Raw genomic sequence first — 16,296 nt, 5'->3', positions numbered from 1 at the left:
AAACAGCGAATGTCAAGGTGGATCATATTCTTTTGGAATTTACCAACTGGCTTTGGTCAAAGTTTTCAGATAGTGCTGTGCATTATAACTGATACTATATAAATTACTTTAATTTTAGGAACCTCGAATTATGTTAATTCAAAGGCAGATGAGAAGCAAGATTCTGCAGCTGATGAAGGAAGCGGAATGAAGGCGGGAAATTCAGACATTGTGTCAGAGATGCAGAAACGTGATGGATCCAGTGGGTAAGAGCATGTGTAGCTAGTAAAGCACTCAAGGTCTTCTGCTCAACTGATCTCTTGTACTTTACCAACAGGTGCAGAGTTTGTTCGGCCCCTGTGGTGGGTTATTTCTGCAGCTGCCATATATGCCAGTGAGGAAGAGGCCAAAGATGAACACTTCAGGACCCCAATGCATCATCAAAAGCTGAAGGCAAACCTTCACAGACTCCTAACTTGCATGATTATTTTGCATATCTATCTTCAGTGTTCGATTAGACTGACATGTGTTCTCATTCCTTTTGTCTTAGGAGCAAAAGGAGCGAAACAGTTCAACATAAACAATGACACAGAACAGAAACAGCATGAACATAGAATACTGTATTTAAGTCACATCATAATATTTGTTAAATGATTAAGTGATTCATTAATAATGCAGGACTTAAACTTTTTTCTATTACTATAGCCTCTGTTTTTCGTGTTGTCTTTGTGTTTCAGCAATGGTTTTATCTGGTAATCACTAAACAATTTTTTTTAAATATAAAAACATGTATTTTCGTACACTGTAAAACACTGGATTTAATTCATAAGTTAAACGAAATGCAGTAAAATTGTTTCTGCTCAAATAAAACACGTATACAGTTATCAACGAAACGCCTGTTTTCTTCATGCGTGTTTTGATTGGATGGCTGATGGTTGTCTCCGCCCACAGTGTGCCGTTTCCATGACAACTCAACATGGCCGGACACGGTAAGTAGAAAGATGTTTATGATTTGATCCTAACTAGAGTAGATTTTAGCTTGATTTCGTCACACATTTCCCTATATTTTATTGTGAACAGAGCAAATGGCTTTCATGAAGCCGAATAAAACGTTTTGGTAAGGAACAAGCGATCAATTAATGATTCGAATGAAGGAGAAGCATCTTCAAGCTAATGCTAGCCGTTCACAACACTAACGGTACTGTCGTTTTGTCAATAAATATTGATTTACTCGAATTCTGGTAAATGCTTTTGAACCGAACATTTAAAGTAACAAAACTGCTGGACTTTGATGATTGTGCGTCATGGATCGTTGGGATTTATCGCCAGAATTGTGAAATAAAAGTAGCACATTATTATTATTATTATTATTATTATTATTATTATTATTATTATTATTATTATTATTCAGTGACGTAAACTCGTTTCCAAGCTACCAAGTATTGAGGAAAAAAACCAATACATTTATTAATCAAATGCATATATGATTTATTTTCTTATTTAAAAATCAGTGTATTTGTATTTAAAAAGACGGATTTAATGAAAATGTGAATTGCATGTTGTTTACAGATGATGTAATTAGTTTCAGCATCATTTCTTAAAGTTTGCTATGTGATATTAATTACTGACTTTGATTGTGGTCTGAGGTAGGTGCATTTGTGAGAGATTTATGACCAAAAACAGAAATAAACAGATAAAGTTACAATAATTCACTCTCCTTACATGCTTACATTGTTCATTAATTCAGTGTTTAATTTTGCTTTTGCAGGAGGACAACCTGTCGTATCCTTCCAATACAGTTTTCTGATTTACAGTGGCATGCGAAAGTTTGGGAACCCCTTGCAAAATCTGTGACAATTTAAATAATTTTAACAAAATAAGAGAGATCATACTAAATGCATGTTATTTTTTTAGTCATGTCCAGAGTAAGATATTGTACATAAAATATTTTTACATTTAGTCCACAAGACAAAAAAAATGCTGAAATTGTTAAAATAACCCCACTCAAAAGTTTGGGAACCCTTGGTTCTTAATACTGTGTGCCGTTACCTGATGATCCTCGATTGTCTTTCTGTTTTGTGATGGTTGTGCATGAGTCTCTTGTTTGTTCTGAACAGTTAAACTGAGAACTATTCTTCAGAAAAATCTTTAAGGTCCTGTACATTCTTCAGTTTTTCAGCATCTTTGCATATTTGAACCCTTTCCAGCAGTGACTGTATGATTTTGAGATCCATCTTTTCAGACGGAGGACAATTGAGGCACTCAAACACAACTATTTAAAAAGGTTCAAAAGTCACTGATGCTTCAGAAGCATTAAGGGAAAACCTTTGAACACGATGAAGATGTCCAAAATTTTCTTATTTTGTTGAAATATTTTTTTCCCCATTTAATTCTGCCCTTCGTAAGCAAAAGAAGATACTTGTATGTTTCCCGGAACACAAATTAAGTAAAATTTACCTTGATCTTCAAATTCCAAAAGTTTTCACACCTCTATCTATATATTTGTTTATGTTGCTTCTTAACGAAGTATCTCAGTTGTCCTCCACACCACTGCAGATCCTGTTTCACTTGAACGGCTGGTATTTTGCAGCTTTCTTCATCGCTGAGATTCTTATATTTATCTACAAAGGTGATGTATTGACTCAATAAATCATTGAATGGTTGAGATGTATGATTTTTATATACATGTGTATGACATAATCAGTGTTTGCTGTGCCATTTGCAGGGGTGATCCTCCCTTACCCACAAGCCAATCTGATATTAGATGTTGTCTTGCTGCTCCTCTTCCTGGGCCTGGAAACCCTCAGACTCTTCTATGGTCAGTGTGTGAGATGTTGTTTAGTGTGTTGATCTAGAAGTAGTTTTTATTTTATCCAGAGGATTAAAATCATCCTTGTTCAGAAGCCAACTCTTTGGAGCAGGGTTGTGCAAAACTGAATTCATAACATTGAATTGAAATGTCAGAAAAAGGAAGCGCATTCCCAATACAATTACAAATAATACAGTCACACAAGTTTTGCTAAATAATATTTATAATTACACTGTTCATTTAATACTTTATTCACAGTAATTCAGCAAGGATGCATTATATTGTTCAAACGTGACAGTAAAGAAATTTATAATTTTACAAAAGATTGCTATTTCAAATAAATACAGATCTTTTGATCTTTAGATTCATCAAATGATTCTGAGGGGGAGGGGGGAGTATTTCCGTTTCCAGCATAACTGTTTTCCACGCTTATATATATTGATTCAAAGAAATTTATTCATAGACATTTCAGAGCACAATTATTTTAAATTATAACGAAATCTCCCAATATCACTGTGTTTACTGTGCTTTTTAAAATAGAGATATCTTTCAAAAACATTGAGAAATCTTATTAACCCCAAACTTTTGAAGGAATGCTGTATTTCTCAGTCATTTAAATACAAATGCCAAAGTGATTATCACAGCATTCATTTTCATTTAATTCAAGAAAGTATGAAATACGTTAAAAAATAATGAAACATTAATATCACGTTGATGAGTAATTACTATGAACATGGAAATAAATGAAAACCACTTATTTTACAAATTTAATTTGAATGCCTTGAATTTAAATCTGAATTCCAATTCTACATCCAGTTTAAATTCTGTGAAAATTCCGGTAACTGAATTGATTTTTAAGAGACTTTCTCTGTTCAGTTCTCACCTGGATGGATGAATGTTGGGTGATAATGATTGATTACCTGTTTGTTGTGCACACTTTGTACTGGTAAAAATGCATTCTGCCGTTCAGGCTGGAAGGGGAACCTGTGTCAGCGCTCTCTGGCTCTGTTTGTGAGTGTTGCTGTTCTGGTGCCCTGTGCGGTGCTGAGCGTCTACTTCCTGCTGCTGCAGACCTTTGTGTTACGGCTGGAGGTTGTGCTCAATGCTGTGCTGCTCTGCTTCTACAGCTTTGAGCTGATTCTGGGGCTCATAACCCTCTCCGTTTTTTCAAGGTAACTACTTCTGTATTTTCTGTTTTTCAACATATTTATCCCACAGTTGCAAAGAGACATACAGGTTATGAAAAGATGTGCATTGAATAGAATAAATATATGGAAGTGGAAATTTAGCAACATCATTTTCAAGTTATTAGGCCTTTTAAAATACAAGATATTTACACTCAGCAATTCTTTTTCCACTCTTTCAGGGCCAACATTTATTAATTCCATCTGCTTTTTTGACGTCTGAATGAAAACACTGAACTGAATAAGCTTGCTGGCTTTCAGATTGAGGGCCGTCAAGATCTGCAATACATTTAAATTACATAAAACAGACATTTCATTTGTACAGTTTTTCAAACAAGTATATCAAGTTGATCTTGAGATGTTTTAAAGGCTATTTTCAGTGTACTCTGATTTTTATAAATAATGCATTCTTAATTGCTATGTAAATGTATTTATGTAAATAAAGTTTGCCATTATTAGAGTGAAACAATTGTGTCATCATATACTTACTACACAAACACACACATACACGTTTTTGAAAAATAAAACATTAATATCGTGAAATAATATTTGTACAATTTAAAATAATAGTTTTATATTTTTTAATGTAATTTATTTCTTTGATGCGCAGCTGTATTTTCAGCATCATTCCTCCAGTCTTCAGTGTCACGTGGTCCTTCAGAAATCATTCTGATGTGCATACTTGCGGTTCAAGAAACATTTCTGATTATTATCAATGGTGAACACCGCTGTGCTGCTTCATATTTTTGTGGAAACTGATGCATTTGTTTTCAGGATTTTTTGATGAATAAAAAGTTACATTTCAATTATTTTTGGTGACATTACAAAAGTGTTTACAGTCACATTTGATCAAGTTTATGTAAGCTATTACGGTATTTTATAAAAATTATTTTCTTTAAAAATCCCACCAATCCCAAACTTTTGAAAGGTGCTTTATCTATTTGCCTTTTCACATACATGATACTAAAAGACAGTATTTTAGGTTTTGTAACATTAAATTAGTGACAATTCAGGCGAGCAGCAACCTCAATGTTAAAGGTAAAGTTCCTAATTTCCCAGATGTCTTAACTGTGTCAGGTTATGCATGCTGTGACTGCTGTCAGGTGAATATCATAATCCTAATTACTATTGGACACAGGATTATGAGCCTCTTTAAAACAATCTCCAGTAATCCCAAGTGTTTCTCACCATCCTGCTGCCGAGCTGCATTGGACAACACCGAAGCTTTGGGCAGCTCTAACCCTGTATAGAAACCCATTTCAAGTCCAACACTTCTCTGACAGCTAAGAAATGGCTGCAGTGGACAAAGATGTGGCTGAGAAGTTTTTGGACAGTAATCCAACTTTTGCCAAGCAGTACTATGACTCCAGGTTCCGGGCGAAGGTCGTCTCTGACCTTCTGGCGACCACCAAGAAAACAGAAGTGGACATCAGCTCTTACCACGACCTGAGCTCTATTGAAGAGTGCGAGGTCATTTTCGATATGGTGCGGGACATGCAGGAAAACCTGCAGATGGAGAGGGCCGTGTTCAACCTCATGCGGCATCTCACTTTTATTATGCGAGCCGACCGCATGAGTCTCTTCATGTACCGCCAGAGGAATGGCATAGCTGAACTGGCCACACGAATCTTTAACGTCCATAAAGATGCCACACTGGAGGAGTGTCTGGTGGCACCGGACAGTGAGATCGTGTACCCGCTGGACACAGGCATTGTGGGCCATGTGGCCACCACCAAGAAGACCGTCAATGTACCTGATGTCACACAGGTAGGAGAACTACTCCTGATGAGGAACAGATAGTTCAGCTATCCACTCCTGTGTGTTTATGATTATGAAACGAAGTGCAATTCACAATATGACCTGTAGAGAGCAGTGCTGCGCTGCTCGTATCATGAGCAGTCGAAAAGGACTCAATATATGAAAATATCATGTTTATAAGCTCAACAGTTGTGTCTTTTCTGTTTTCATGAATCATATTATAACCAACAGTTCAAATCAAACAAGCAAATCAAATAAATTATTACATAAGCATCCACACTCTCAGAAAAAAAGTACAATAGCTGTGATCAGGGTGACATCTTTTCAAAAAGCACACCTTTGTACCTTATTTTCTCCTTAAAGGTGCATATTAGTAGCTCCAGTGTAGCCTACATATTAAAACCTAAATAGTACCTTTTTAAAGGATATTACCATTAGTTCTGCCCATTGCTGATAAACGTGAGAAATGTGCAGGAGATGTTGCACAGACAGATATATATGACTCAAATCTCCCTCTCTTTGATTAGAAATTACTAACCATTTTTCAAAGAAACGGGCTGTTGCTTTTTGGTACCAAGTGTGCTTCACTGCTTCTCAGACAGCAATATGCTTTCCTCGGTAGTGCGCATAATATATATATTTTTTTAAATGTTGTTTTTTCAATCTTTGCATTATGTGACCGAAAAACCAAGTGGGTCAGTTTGAAACCCTGGATTCGGCAACAGTTTATCTCAGTTTCATATGTCTGACAGATAGCTGAACTATCAGTATATCCACAGATAGACTGTTTGTAAATTGGAAAGGTGTATCAAGCTTCTAAAACAAGTGATTGATTTTGAACATTCTGAGTGAGATCTCTGTAACTCTGTTATTAGTCTGCATAAACGCAGGCCAGCGCGCTCCCGCAGTGAGTTCTGTTAAACTCTTTAATCTGAGCTGAATTAGAGCGATCCGGGATTAAATCTAAAGGTCAGTGTCTAACTCTGTGTTCCTCCAGTCAGCAGAATATCACTGCTTGCATTTCACCTTCCCTTTCTAGTGTCCATGTGAAACAGAATATAAAGGATTTCTAATGTTTCAGAGACACCTGAAATGAAAGCAATTCAATAAAATCAGAAATGTATGTCTGATAATTGTCAGTTTAGGTTTTCATATTTGGATTTGGTTTAGTTGCATATTATTATGCATAATTGACTTTTATTGCTATAGTCAGTATAGAAGTGTTACCAAATTTAATTACATTTTATTTAGTCATTTGTTATCATTAGTTAACTACATCAGTTTACATGGACAAGCAATTGTATTTGGTAACTTTAACGAAGATTACACTAAACATTTGGTTACACTTTATTTAAAGATGTCCTTTTTACAGTGTAATAATATATTTAAATACTACTGATTAATATTAATAACATTAGGATTAGGATTAAGTGCATACAACATACAACAAGGACAAGTGTTGCCAAATATGGCAACAAATGATCATTGTTAGTTAAAGTAAATGTGTTTATATTATTGTAAAGTGTTAATGGTGTTTTAATAGGTATTATAACATTTTTTGCTCTCGTCATTTTGACCTGGAGAGAATGGTCTAGTTTCCTGTTAGTTAATTTTATTGCATTGGACTAAGATCTATTTACTTTGCTTACACAGGGGTATGATACACTTGTGGTGTTCCTAAACAAAAACGACCAGTCTACAATTAAAATTGTTATTTATTGAATTTTTTTATGCTGTATTATTACCAAACATTAGATTCAGTATTTTAAGCAACTTGTTTTCTTTCAGTTAGCACGTTTTGTATTTCTTTATGGAACTGATTGATCATAGGCCTCAATGATTTTAGCTAATGCCACCAACATATTGCCAAAATTATCCGTAAATATTGCTTTTTTTCCATCAAAAACTGAGGTGCATAAACTGAGAAACAGACCTTCAACACAGCCCACAATAAACAAACCTTTCTTTAAAGCTAAATTTAGCTATTTAACTGTGTATATCGGTGATGTCTTACCACAGTAAATTAAAATGTGCTTCACTCTCCAGGACAGCCACTTCAGTGATTTTGTAGACAACCTCACGGAGTACGAGACCAAGAACGTGCTCGCGACTCCCATAATGAACGGCAAGGACATGGTAGCCGTCATGATGGCGGTCAACAAGATTGGCGCTCCTCATTTCACTGCTCAGGATGAAGAGGTAGCATTCACTTACATCATCCTCTGTGATGGCGAGCATGCTTTGTGTTTATACTCCACAATAAGTCCAATTTGAAACGTAAACAATACCAGAAAGATTAATTATATGCATTGTGCTCCCCATCCATACTTTTAGTCTCAAATCCCCAGTGAAGCATTCTGATTAAACAGACTTCTACAGAACAGATTAAACGCTCTATTGGAGTGAATCGAACTCTGTGTCTTGTAGACGCTGAAGAAATATCTCAACTTCGCCAATCTTGTGCTGCGAGTTTTTCACCTGAGCTACCTGCACAACTGTGAAACCAGAAGAGGACAGGTGGGATTTCTGTCAGGTTGTGATTTAAGACTTTGACCCATAAACACTGCAGCTTCATGATCTTGTCATTTTCATCACATCTACATTGAAGGTGTTGCTCTGGTCTGCCAGCAAAGTGTTCGAGGAGCTGACTGACATTGAACGACAGTTCCACAAGGCCCTCTATACGGTCCGAGCCTTCCTCAACTGCGACCGCTACTCCGTGGGCCTCCTCGACATGACCAAAACTAAAGTGACTGGTTATTTATTCAATGCATGAAATATGCAGCTGGATTTGTAGCTCAAACATTATTGAAATATTGTATTTGTATTTATTTGTCTGCAGGAGTTCTTTGATCTTTGGCCCGTACTGATGGGAGAGGTGCCCCCTTACAGCGGACCAAAGACCCCTGATGGCAGAGTGAGTATTACGCCGAATATATATGTTTGGTTAATCGTGTTAGAGAAACACAAAACTACCCTGGATTAATTATTTTGATGCTGTCACATGTTTGACTTACGGTTTTAATTCTGCTCCAGGAAGTGATTTTCTACAAAGTGATTGATTACATATTGCACGGAAAGGAGGACATCAAAGTAATTCCGTAAGTTGATACATTTTATATTGCCTGTTAAATTTGAGATTCCACTTGGCATTTAATTAACCCCAGTATTGCCACATGCATTATCATGCATCATACTGCATTACATGCATTGTAATTATTGTACCTTATAAACAGACAGATCTAGGTGTTTGTAAGGGTGTGTCAAACTCATGGATGGGCTCATCTAGGCCCTCCTATTGAACCAGGCCTGAGCAATAATTCATCTTAGAGTACACATTTTAATATTCCCAGCATAGAGGCACTACCATTGCACTACCAAGAATGCATTTAATTGATCAATAGTAAACAGTAAAGACATTTATAATGTCACAAAAGATATCTATTTCAAATAAATGCTGTTCTTTTGAACTTTGTTTATCAATGCACCCTTGGGGTTAAGAACACATATCACTCCACAAAATATTAAGCAGCACAACTCTGATTAACTATAACAATAGTAAGAATAATAATAAATGTTTCTTAAGCATTAAATCAGCTTAATGAGATGATGAGACACTGGAGACTGGGGTAATGATGCTGAAAATACAGCTTTGCACCATCAGAATAAATTACATTTAAAATATATATTTAAATAGAAATCAGTTATTTTAAATTGTAATATTATTTATCTGTATTGCTGTTTTTACTGTAATTAATACAGCCTTGATTTGCATGAGAGACTGTGTTTATTTTGTGTTTATTTTTTTTTACTTAGATGTACAGCCTAGAAAATAAAAATGAGATTTTCTGATCAGACACATGTGTATTTTCGTTACAGTAACCCTCCAGCTGACCACTGGGCATTAGTGAGTGGGCTTCCCACCTACGTTGCAGAAAACGGCCTGGTGAGAGTCTAGACCCTTATTCTCCTCTCCTACAGTAGCCACAGTAGTTGGAAGCTATTATGGTTTATAATGCTCCTGTCATGTGCACAGCGAGGGGGAATAGAATGTGCTCCCACTCCGAAATGATGGATAATTGTAATTTTGTGAACCGTAATTAATCAGCAAGCAATGCCCTTTCTCAGTGAGCGTGCCTGCTGCTTTCTCTTCACTCTGTCTTACAGATCTGTAACATCATGAACGCTGCTCAAGACGAGTTCTTTGAATTTCAAGTGAGCTTACTTTAACTTCTCCCTCTGTGAAAGCCCTTAATAATCAATGAAATTAAATAAACAAAAAAGGAAAGCTGTATACCTCAGCTTTTTGTTTATTTACGAAAACCTGATGTATCCTGCCAGAAAGAGCCTCTGGATGAATCTGGATGGACAATAAAGAATGTGCTGTCTTTGCCCATCGTAAACAAGAAAGAGGAAATCGTTGGCGTGGCCACATTCTATAACAGGAAAGATGGGAAGCCTTTTGATGACATGGACGAAACACTAATGGAGGTATCTGAGGCCACAGTATAGATCAGTAGTGTGTCATACCTATATATATAGTAAAGGATAGATCAGCAGACTCTGCATTATGCATCACTGAGAACATTTCATAGTGTGTTTGCTCCTTGAAAGTTCGCCATGTTCTTAATCTATTATGCTGGGCTTGTTGGATTCAACTAAAATGCTAAGCCAAAGTCTTCAAAAAGTACTTTGTACTTATGTGTCCGTTTTATCTTAATGCTACAGTCCACTGAGCCTTTCATTAAAGTTCAGTCATGTGGAGATGTGATGCTTTTTTTTTTTTAAGTTTCTAATTCATTTCCATCAGAATGGAAAGACTTCTTTTATCTAAATGTGTGAATCTGAACTTGAATGTAAAAGTAATTCTGTATCTCTTTCAGTCGCTCACTCAGTTCCTGGGCTGGTCAGTGCTGAACACAGACACGTATGACAAGATGAACAAGCTGGAAAATCGCAAGGACATCTTTCAGGACATGGTCATGTACCACGTCAAGTGCAGGAAGGATGAGATTCAGAATATCTTGGTGGGTTCCTCCAACTTTATAGGATGTAGTCCACTAATTAAAGGAATATAAATTACACTACATTGGTAAAGCTGGTTAGAGCACAGTATATGTGGAGAAGTACTGTTGTCATATATGACACTATGATTGATCATCACAGAAGAAGAGTCTTAGAATATCAGCCTAGTAAAAGTGATGTTTTATGTTCAGAACACACGTGAGGTGTATGACAAAGAACCTGATGAATGTGACGAGGACGAGCTGGAGGAAATTCTGGTAACACACACAGACACACACACACACGATCATGGTTTAAAGTCTAGTTGTTTTCTAGCTGTGTGCGTGTTCAGCTCTGCTGTCTCTCTCTCTCTACAGTTCGAAACACTGCCAGACTCGGAGGAATCCGAGATCTTTGAGTTTCACTTCTGTGACTTTGAGTTCAGTGAGTTGGATCTGGTGAAGTGTGGGATCAAGATGTACTATGAACTCGGTGTGGTAGACAAGTTCCATATTCCCCGTGAGGTGAGTGATAATGACACATGTTTCGGCCATACGTCTAACTCGATATTTCCAGAGGTTAGGGTTGTTCTGGGTGGACGTTTACTTGGGACATTGTTTGCTTACTGTATAAGACAGATCCACATGTTCGTTTTCTTAAAGTTAAGAATGTTTCCAAATAAACATTTCTTAAACATCTTCTCATCTTTTCTTTCAAGTTTGTTCTAAAATCAAAACCTAAGAAGAATTTGAATCTTAAAAATCATTGTGACACTTGGTAATAATCTTATCTGTTTTACAGTTAATTTGACGAGTCAAGTCAGATTTATCGCTGGTTTCACAATAAACTTTGCAAAAAAACTTGAGCTTAATTTATGTCTTAATATCTTCATGCCTTATCGTCACATTCAGAGATGAAATTAAAATACAGTTTATTTTTTTGTGATAATATCAGAAATCAGGCAGCTAAGAAATGCTGAACAGTATATATATCACCCTATGCAAATGCAGATATAGTCAGACATAATTAGAGCTCCAATTTTATATAAAAAGCTGTTACTTTTGCAGTGAAATTAAATATGCTATATACTGTACTATATATCCTTTTATGTGACTGTACTATATGTAAAGTATGTGGGAAAAGTTGCATATTTTATTTTGATTTATCTTTTATTTAGCCAGGAGAATTCCAGTGAGATTTCCCAGTCTCTTCTTCAAGGGAGACCTGGTCTAAATTATGTATACTCTGAAGAAACACCAGTCAGTGATGATATAAACAATGACATCACTTCCTTAGGAAGATTACGTCAATCTGAACCTGGTCGGAGCCCCCCCTTCAATGTATTTTCACTCATTTAATCATTTTCAAAAGTAGATATAATTCATGTCTATAGCACAAACAGAGCAAATCGGGATATGCACCCAAGTTGAATTTATTTTAAAATAGCATCAGTGATTTATGTGCATTCGTGCTATGAAGCAGCACTATTGCTTCTACCAGTCGTCTACAAAATGCACTAAATGTTTCAATGCATTCTCTTCAAGATGTTTTACTGCACATTGTACAATGTAAATACAACATTTGCAGTGCCTTGTAAGACGTAGCTGAAATTGATTTCTCTCTAGGCCCTGGTGCGCTTTGTGTACTCAGTCAGTAAAGGTTACAGGAAGATCACCTACCACAACTGGAGGCATGGCTTCAACGTGGGCCAGACCATGTTTACACTCCTCATGGTAAGAGAAAAACCTCTCAGAATGACATTTCAAATATTACCTAAAAATCTCATCTCAACCCCTCTCCGAATCTGCCCTCTCTTCAGACACAAGACCTCATCTTGCTCAGCAAAGGCTAGTAGTGAGGCCCTAGTTATGAATACATTGACTGTTCTCACCCCACAAACAAGAAAAACAAACAAACCAGTCATGTTAGCCTTGCAACCGAGCATTTGATAAATTTGCCCCTGTGTTTAGTGGGTGCAAGAATCGTGGGCTTTTTTTTTATGGAATATGTTTAATGATACGGCCCATTTCCAACACATGTTCTCCGAAATGGCAGACAGCCTCATCTAATTAATCAGTCGAGTGTAAACCTGCTTCTGGTTAAGTCGTGTGTAATCACAGTGAGCTGGCCAGACGTCAGGGAGGATGGAGGGTTTGAGGGAAGGAAGAAACGCAAGCCAGGCTGCTAATGAGCCTTTCTCAGCACTACTCCCATGCTTCACTGAGCCTAATGAGCCCTCGCTAGTCAGCCTCCTTGCTCTACAAGAGAACGGGATGTGTCTTAAGCAGGCTCCACCTTGAAGCCTATTAAACTTGTTCTATTGTGTCTCAGACAGGTGACCTGAAGCGCTACTACACGGACCTGGAGACGATGGCAATGGTGACCGCTGGGCTCTGTCATGATATTGACCACCGCGGCACTAACAACCTCTACCAGATGAAGTATGTACTCATTACAGCCAATGTCCCACTGCTCTCACCAAAGAAAAAGGTATATGCATTACAGGATTTAGAAATAAAGTGTGGAGGTATTCTCATTTTTATATCACCAACACCCACTTTCCAGGGGTTTCATGCACCACTGGGGTAAGATGTGTCTAAAATAAAAACATGTTTAATGTTAAATGAACATCTGCTAAATCAGTACATGTTGTTTTTTTGTTTTGTTTTTGTTTTTTACATTTTTGTTTAGCATGCAAGCGGACAGAGGTTCAAATCTTGACCTAATATGCATTGTTTATTGTTATTTTTTAAGCAAAATTGCAACTTGACAGAGGAATATTCATCATTATCACAATATACAAAAAAGAAAAGCAGCTTGGACATTTTTAAAAAATATTTTATATATATATATATATATATATATATATATATATATATATATATATATATATATATATAAATGATCATGCTTACAGTACAATAGTCATGTTGGTCAACATTGGTCAAAGATACAATTCTGTTTGCATTCAAAATACAGTTCAATCAAAGAATTAAAGAGCCAACATTTACATTTGAATCATGTTAAATTTATGCAGACTGGCATATCACATTGCATTATGGCGATTTGCATTAATTTTTTATCCAAAGTCTGTGACCTTCTAGGTTTTAAGATTCTGTTTCTGTGATGACTTTGCCAGGTCTGGGAATCCACTGGCAAAGCTGCATGGTTCCTCCATTCTGGAGAGGCACCATCTGGAGTTTGGAAAAACTCTGCTTAGAGATGAGGTAATGCTGAAAATGAATTATATTTCTGGGTGTTTTCATCATTAAAATGTTGAACTCTACAGACACATTGAGAATGTGCATCTAGTTGATAAGCCCATAAATAACTGCCAGCAGTTTCCTCAGTGAGTGAAATAAATTATTTTCCCAGGCCTTAAATATCTACCAGAATCTGAACCGGAGACAGCACGAAACCGTCATCCATTTGATGGACATAGCTATCATTGCAACAGACTTGGCCTTGTATTTCAAGTGAGGATTTTATTTTTCAGCAATGTGGGATGTGCTTGGCTTTTGTGAATCATTTATTCAGAGTTAGTCTTGCAGTCAGAGCTGCACAAACGTGATTAACGTGAAATTAATAATGATCTGCCTCCACAGGAAAAGGACCATGTTTCAAAAGATCGTAGATCAGTCCAAGACCTACGAGAGCTGGGACGCTTGGACCAAATACATGATGTACGAAACAACTCGGAAAGAGATTGTCATGTAAGTGCACAGAGAAACAGCCTGTTAAAAAACTAATATCATCTATAATGACTGTTTGCTTTATAACCTGCATTATATCCTCGCAAAAGATCATATGCAGCAGTCTGAATTTGGTGCATTTTAGGGTTCATAAATATGAATTCACAGCATGGTGTTTTGGTTTTCCACACCGCAGGGCTATGATGATGACTGCTTGCGATTTGTCAGCCATTGCCAAGCCATGGGAGATTCAGAGCAAGGTTAGATATTCCTAATGCATAATGCAAAGTCACACGCGAAGCCTGATACTACAACAATGTATTCAAAAATGTAGGGCAGCCAAGGGTGTGACAGCATAAGAAAATGAAATCGCTGGCATAATGAGTCTGAAACCCCATTCATATGATAATGTATCCATGGTTGGGTTGTTTACATTCATTGTTAACACTTTATTATTTTATGCATTTCAAAGCAGACGGCATTGTAGATCATCTCACATGCGTGAGATTATATTCTGCCAGATGTCATGCATTTAAAAAAATAAACATTCTACTTTTAGATGTTGTTGTTGTTATATTCATGCAAGTAGATCCGAGAAAAATGATAGAGACAATATTTTATGTTTGCAAATGGGACATGTGCCAGGTCTGTCTCAGTGGGAATTGCATTGTAGCGATTTTGAAGTCATTAATGGTCTCTAATGCACATTGAAATCTAGTTACATGCAAAATCCCATATTCGCATATTTCCAATGCATCTATAAAGAGAATGTATTACTGACTCCGTCCTCTAGGTGGCGTTGTCTGTCGCTGCTGATTCTGGGAGCAGGGTGACCTGGAGAGGACAGTGCTGGAGCAGCAGCCCATTGTGAGAAAGCACCTGGAGTGAAGGGTGTTGGGAAAGGGGCTGAGAGAAAGGGAATAAGAATGAAAAGTTCCCATGGGTCATGTCGTGATTTACTTCCTATTATGCGGAGCACTGAATCAGAAAGAGCGGTCACAATGGCCCAGTCAAACAGACCGTTCCCGAACTCGCCATTTCCTTGGCTGTGATTGGAAATGCAGGAATGTAATATCTTTGAAATTTCTGTATTAGTTGCTTGGCTCTTCACCATCACTGTGATTTCAGTTCAGAATCAGCAGTGTTTGAGTAGTAACTAATAATATTACAAAATAAGATTCCAAAAATGTAGCAATTGTAATTAGATTTTATTACATTTTAAAATGCTCATAATCAGATTACAGTTACTTCTTAAGGATTACATGATTACAAGTTATTCGTGCAATGGCATAATGGACCATTTAAAATGTCATGTAAATTAATTTGCGATTCATGCTTCTGAGTTTGAGGTGGAAAAAGCACCTCTGTGAATTTTATCATGTTCATATTTTAAATAATTTACCATGCTCACAGTTCTCAGATGTTGATTAATAGTTCATGTGCTGGCAATTGCATAAGCATTGTATTTATTCATTTGATTTGACATTTTCATGACTTAATATTATATTTTCATCAACTCATTAACCCCTCTAAAATTCTACGCAGCCCTGGCAATCTGTAGGTTGTGGGGTTTCTTTTTTGATAATGAATTAAGTACATGCTGTTTCTTTTCCAGCCCATGATGGACCGGAACAAAGCGGACGAACTTCCCAAACTGCAGTGTGGTTTTATTGATTTCGTCTGTTCTTTCGTTTACAAGGTGAGGTCCTCCATTTCGATTAGTAAACAAAACAACACATGGGACTTTATTGATCTACACTTCTAAATGTTCACAGGATCCAGACGAGAGTCCATCAAAAAGCAGATACATAATCAGCATAAATGCACAATGCTGTTATGATCAGATGTCTGTATACTTGAGTTTTATTGA

The 16,296-nt window shown here is 36.7% G+C and overlaps 1 protein-coding gene and 1 pseudogene across 2 annotated transcripts; both read left to right on the top strand.

The window, feature by feature from the left end:
- Nucleotides 1-890: 890 nt before the first annotated feature.
- Nucleotides 891-4,429, top strand: LOC113101101 (transmembrane protein 216). Of its 2 annotated transcripts, none has more exons than XM_026265576.1 (6): nt 891-968; nt 1,748-1,761; nt 2,515-2,608; nt 2,705-2,797; nt 3,759-3,960; nt 4,155-4,429. In XM_026265576.1, the coding sequence occupies exons 1-6, from the start codon at nt 956-958 to the stop codon at nt 4,168-4,170; spliced, it is 432 nt and encodes a 143-aa protein (XP_026121361.1). In that variant the 5' UTR covers nt 891-955; the 3' UTR covers nt 4,171-4,429. The 2 variants fall into 2 exon arrangements, with proteins under 2 accessions (XP_026121361.1, XP_026121360.1); XM_026265575.1 differs by having other exon boundaries at nt 948-1,177.
- A 738-nt stretch (nt 4,430-5,167) lies between these two features.
- On the top strand, nt 5,168-16,210 carry LOC113101100 (rod cGMP-specific 3',5'-cyclic phosphodiesterase subunit alpha-like; annotated as a pseudogene).
- The last annotated feature ends 86 nt before the right edge of the window (nt 16,211-16,296 follow it).

The sequence above is a fragment of the Carassius auratus genome, unplaced genomic scaffold, assembly GCF_003368295.1.
Source record: "Carassius auratus strain Wakin unplaced genomic scaffold, ASM336829v1 scaf_tig00217515, whole genome shotgun sequence".
Classification (NCBI taxonomy): domain Eukaryota; kingdom Metazoa; phylum Chordata; class Actinopteri; order Cypriniformes; family Cyprinidae; genus Carassius; species Carassius auratus.
This window is presented reverse-complemented; position numbering and strand designations above follow the sequence as displayed.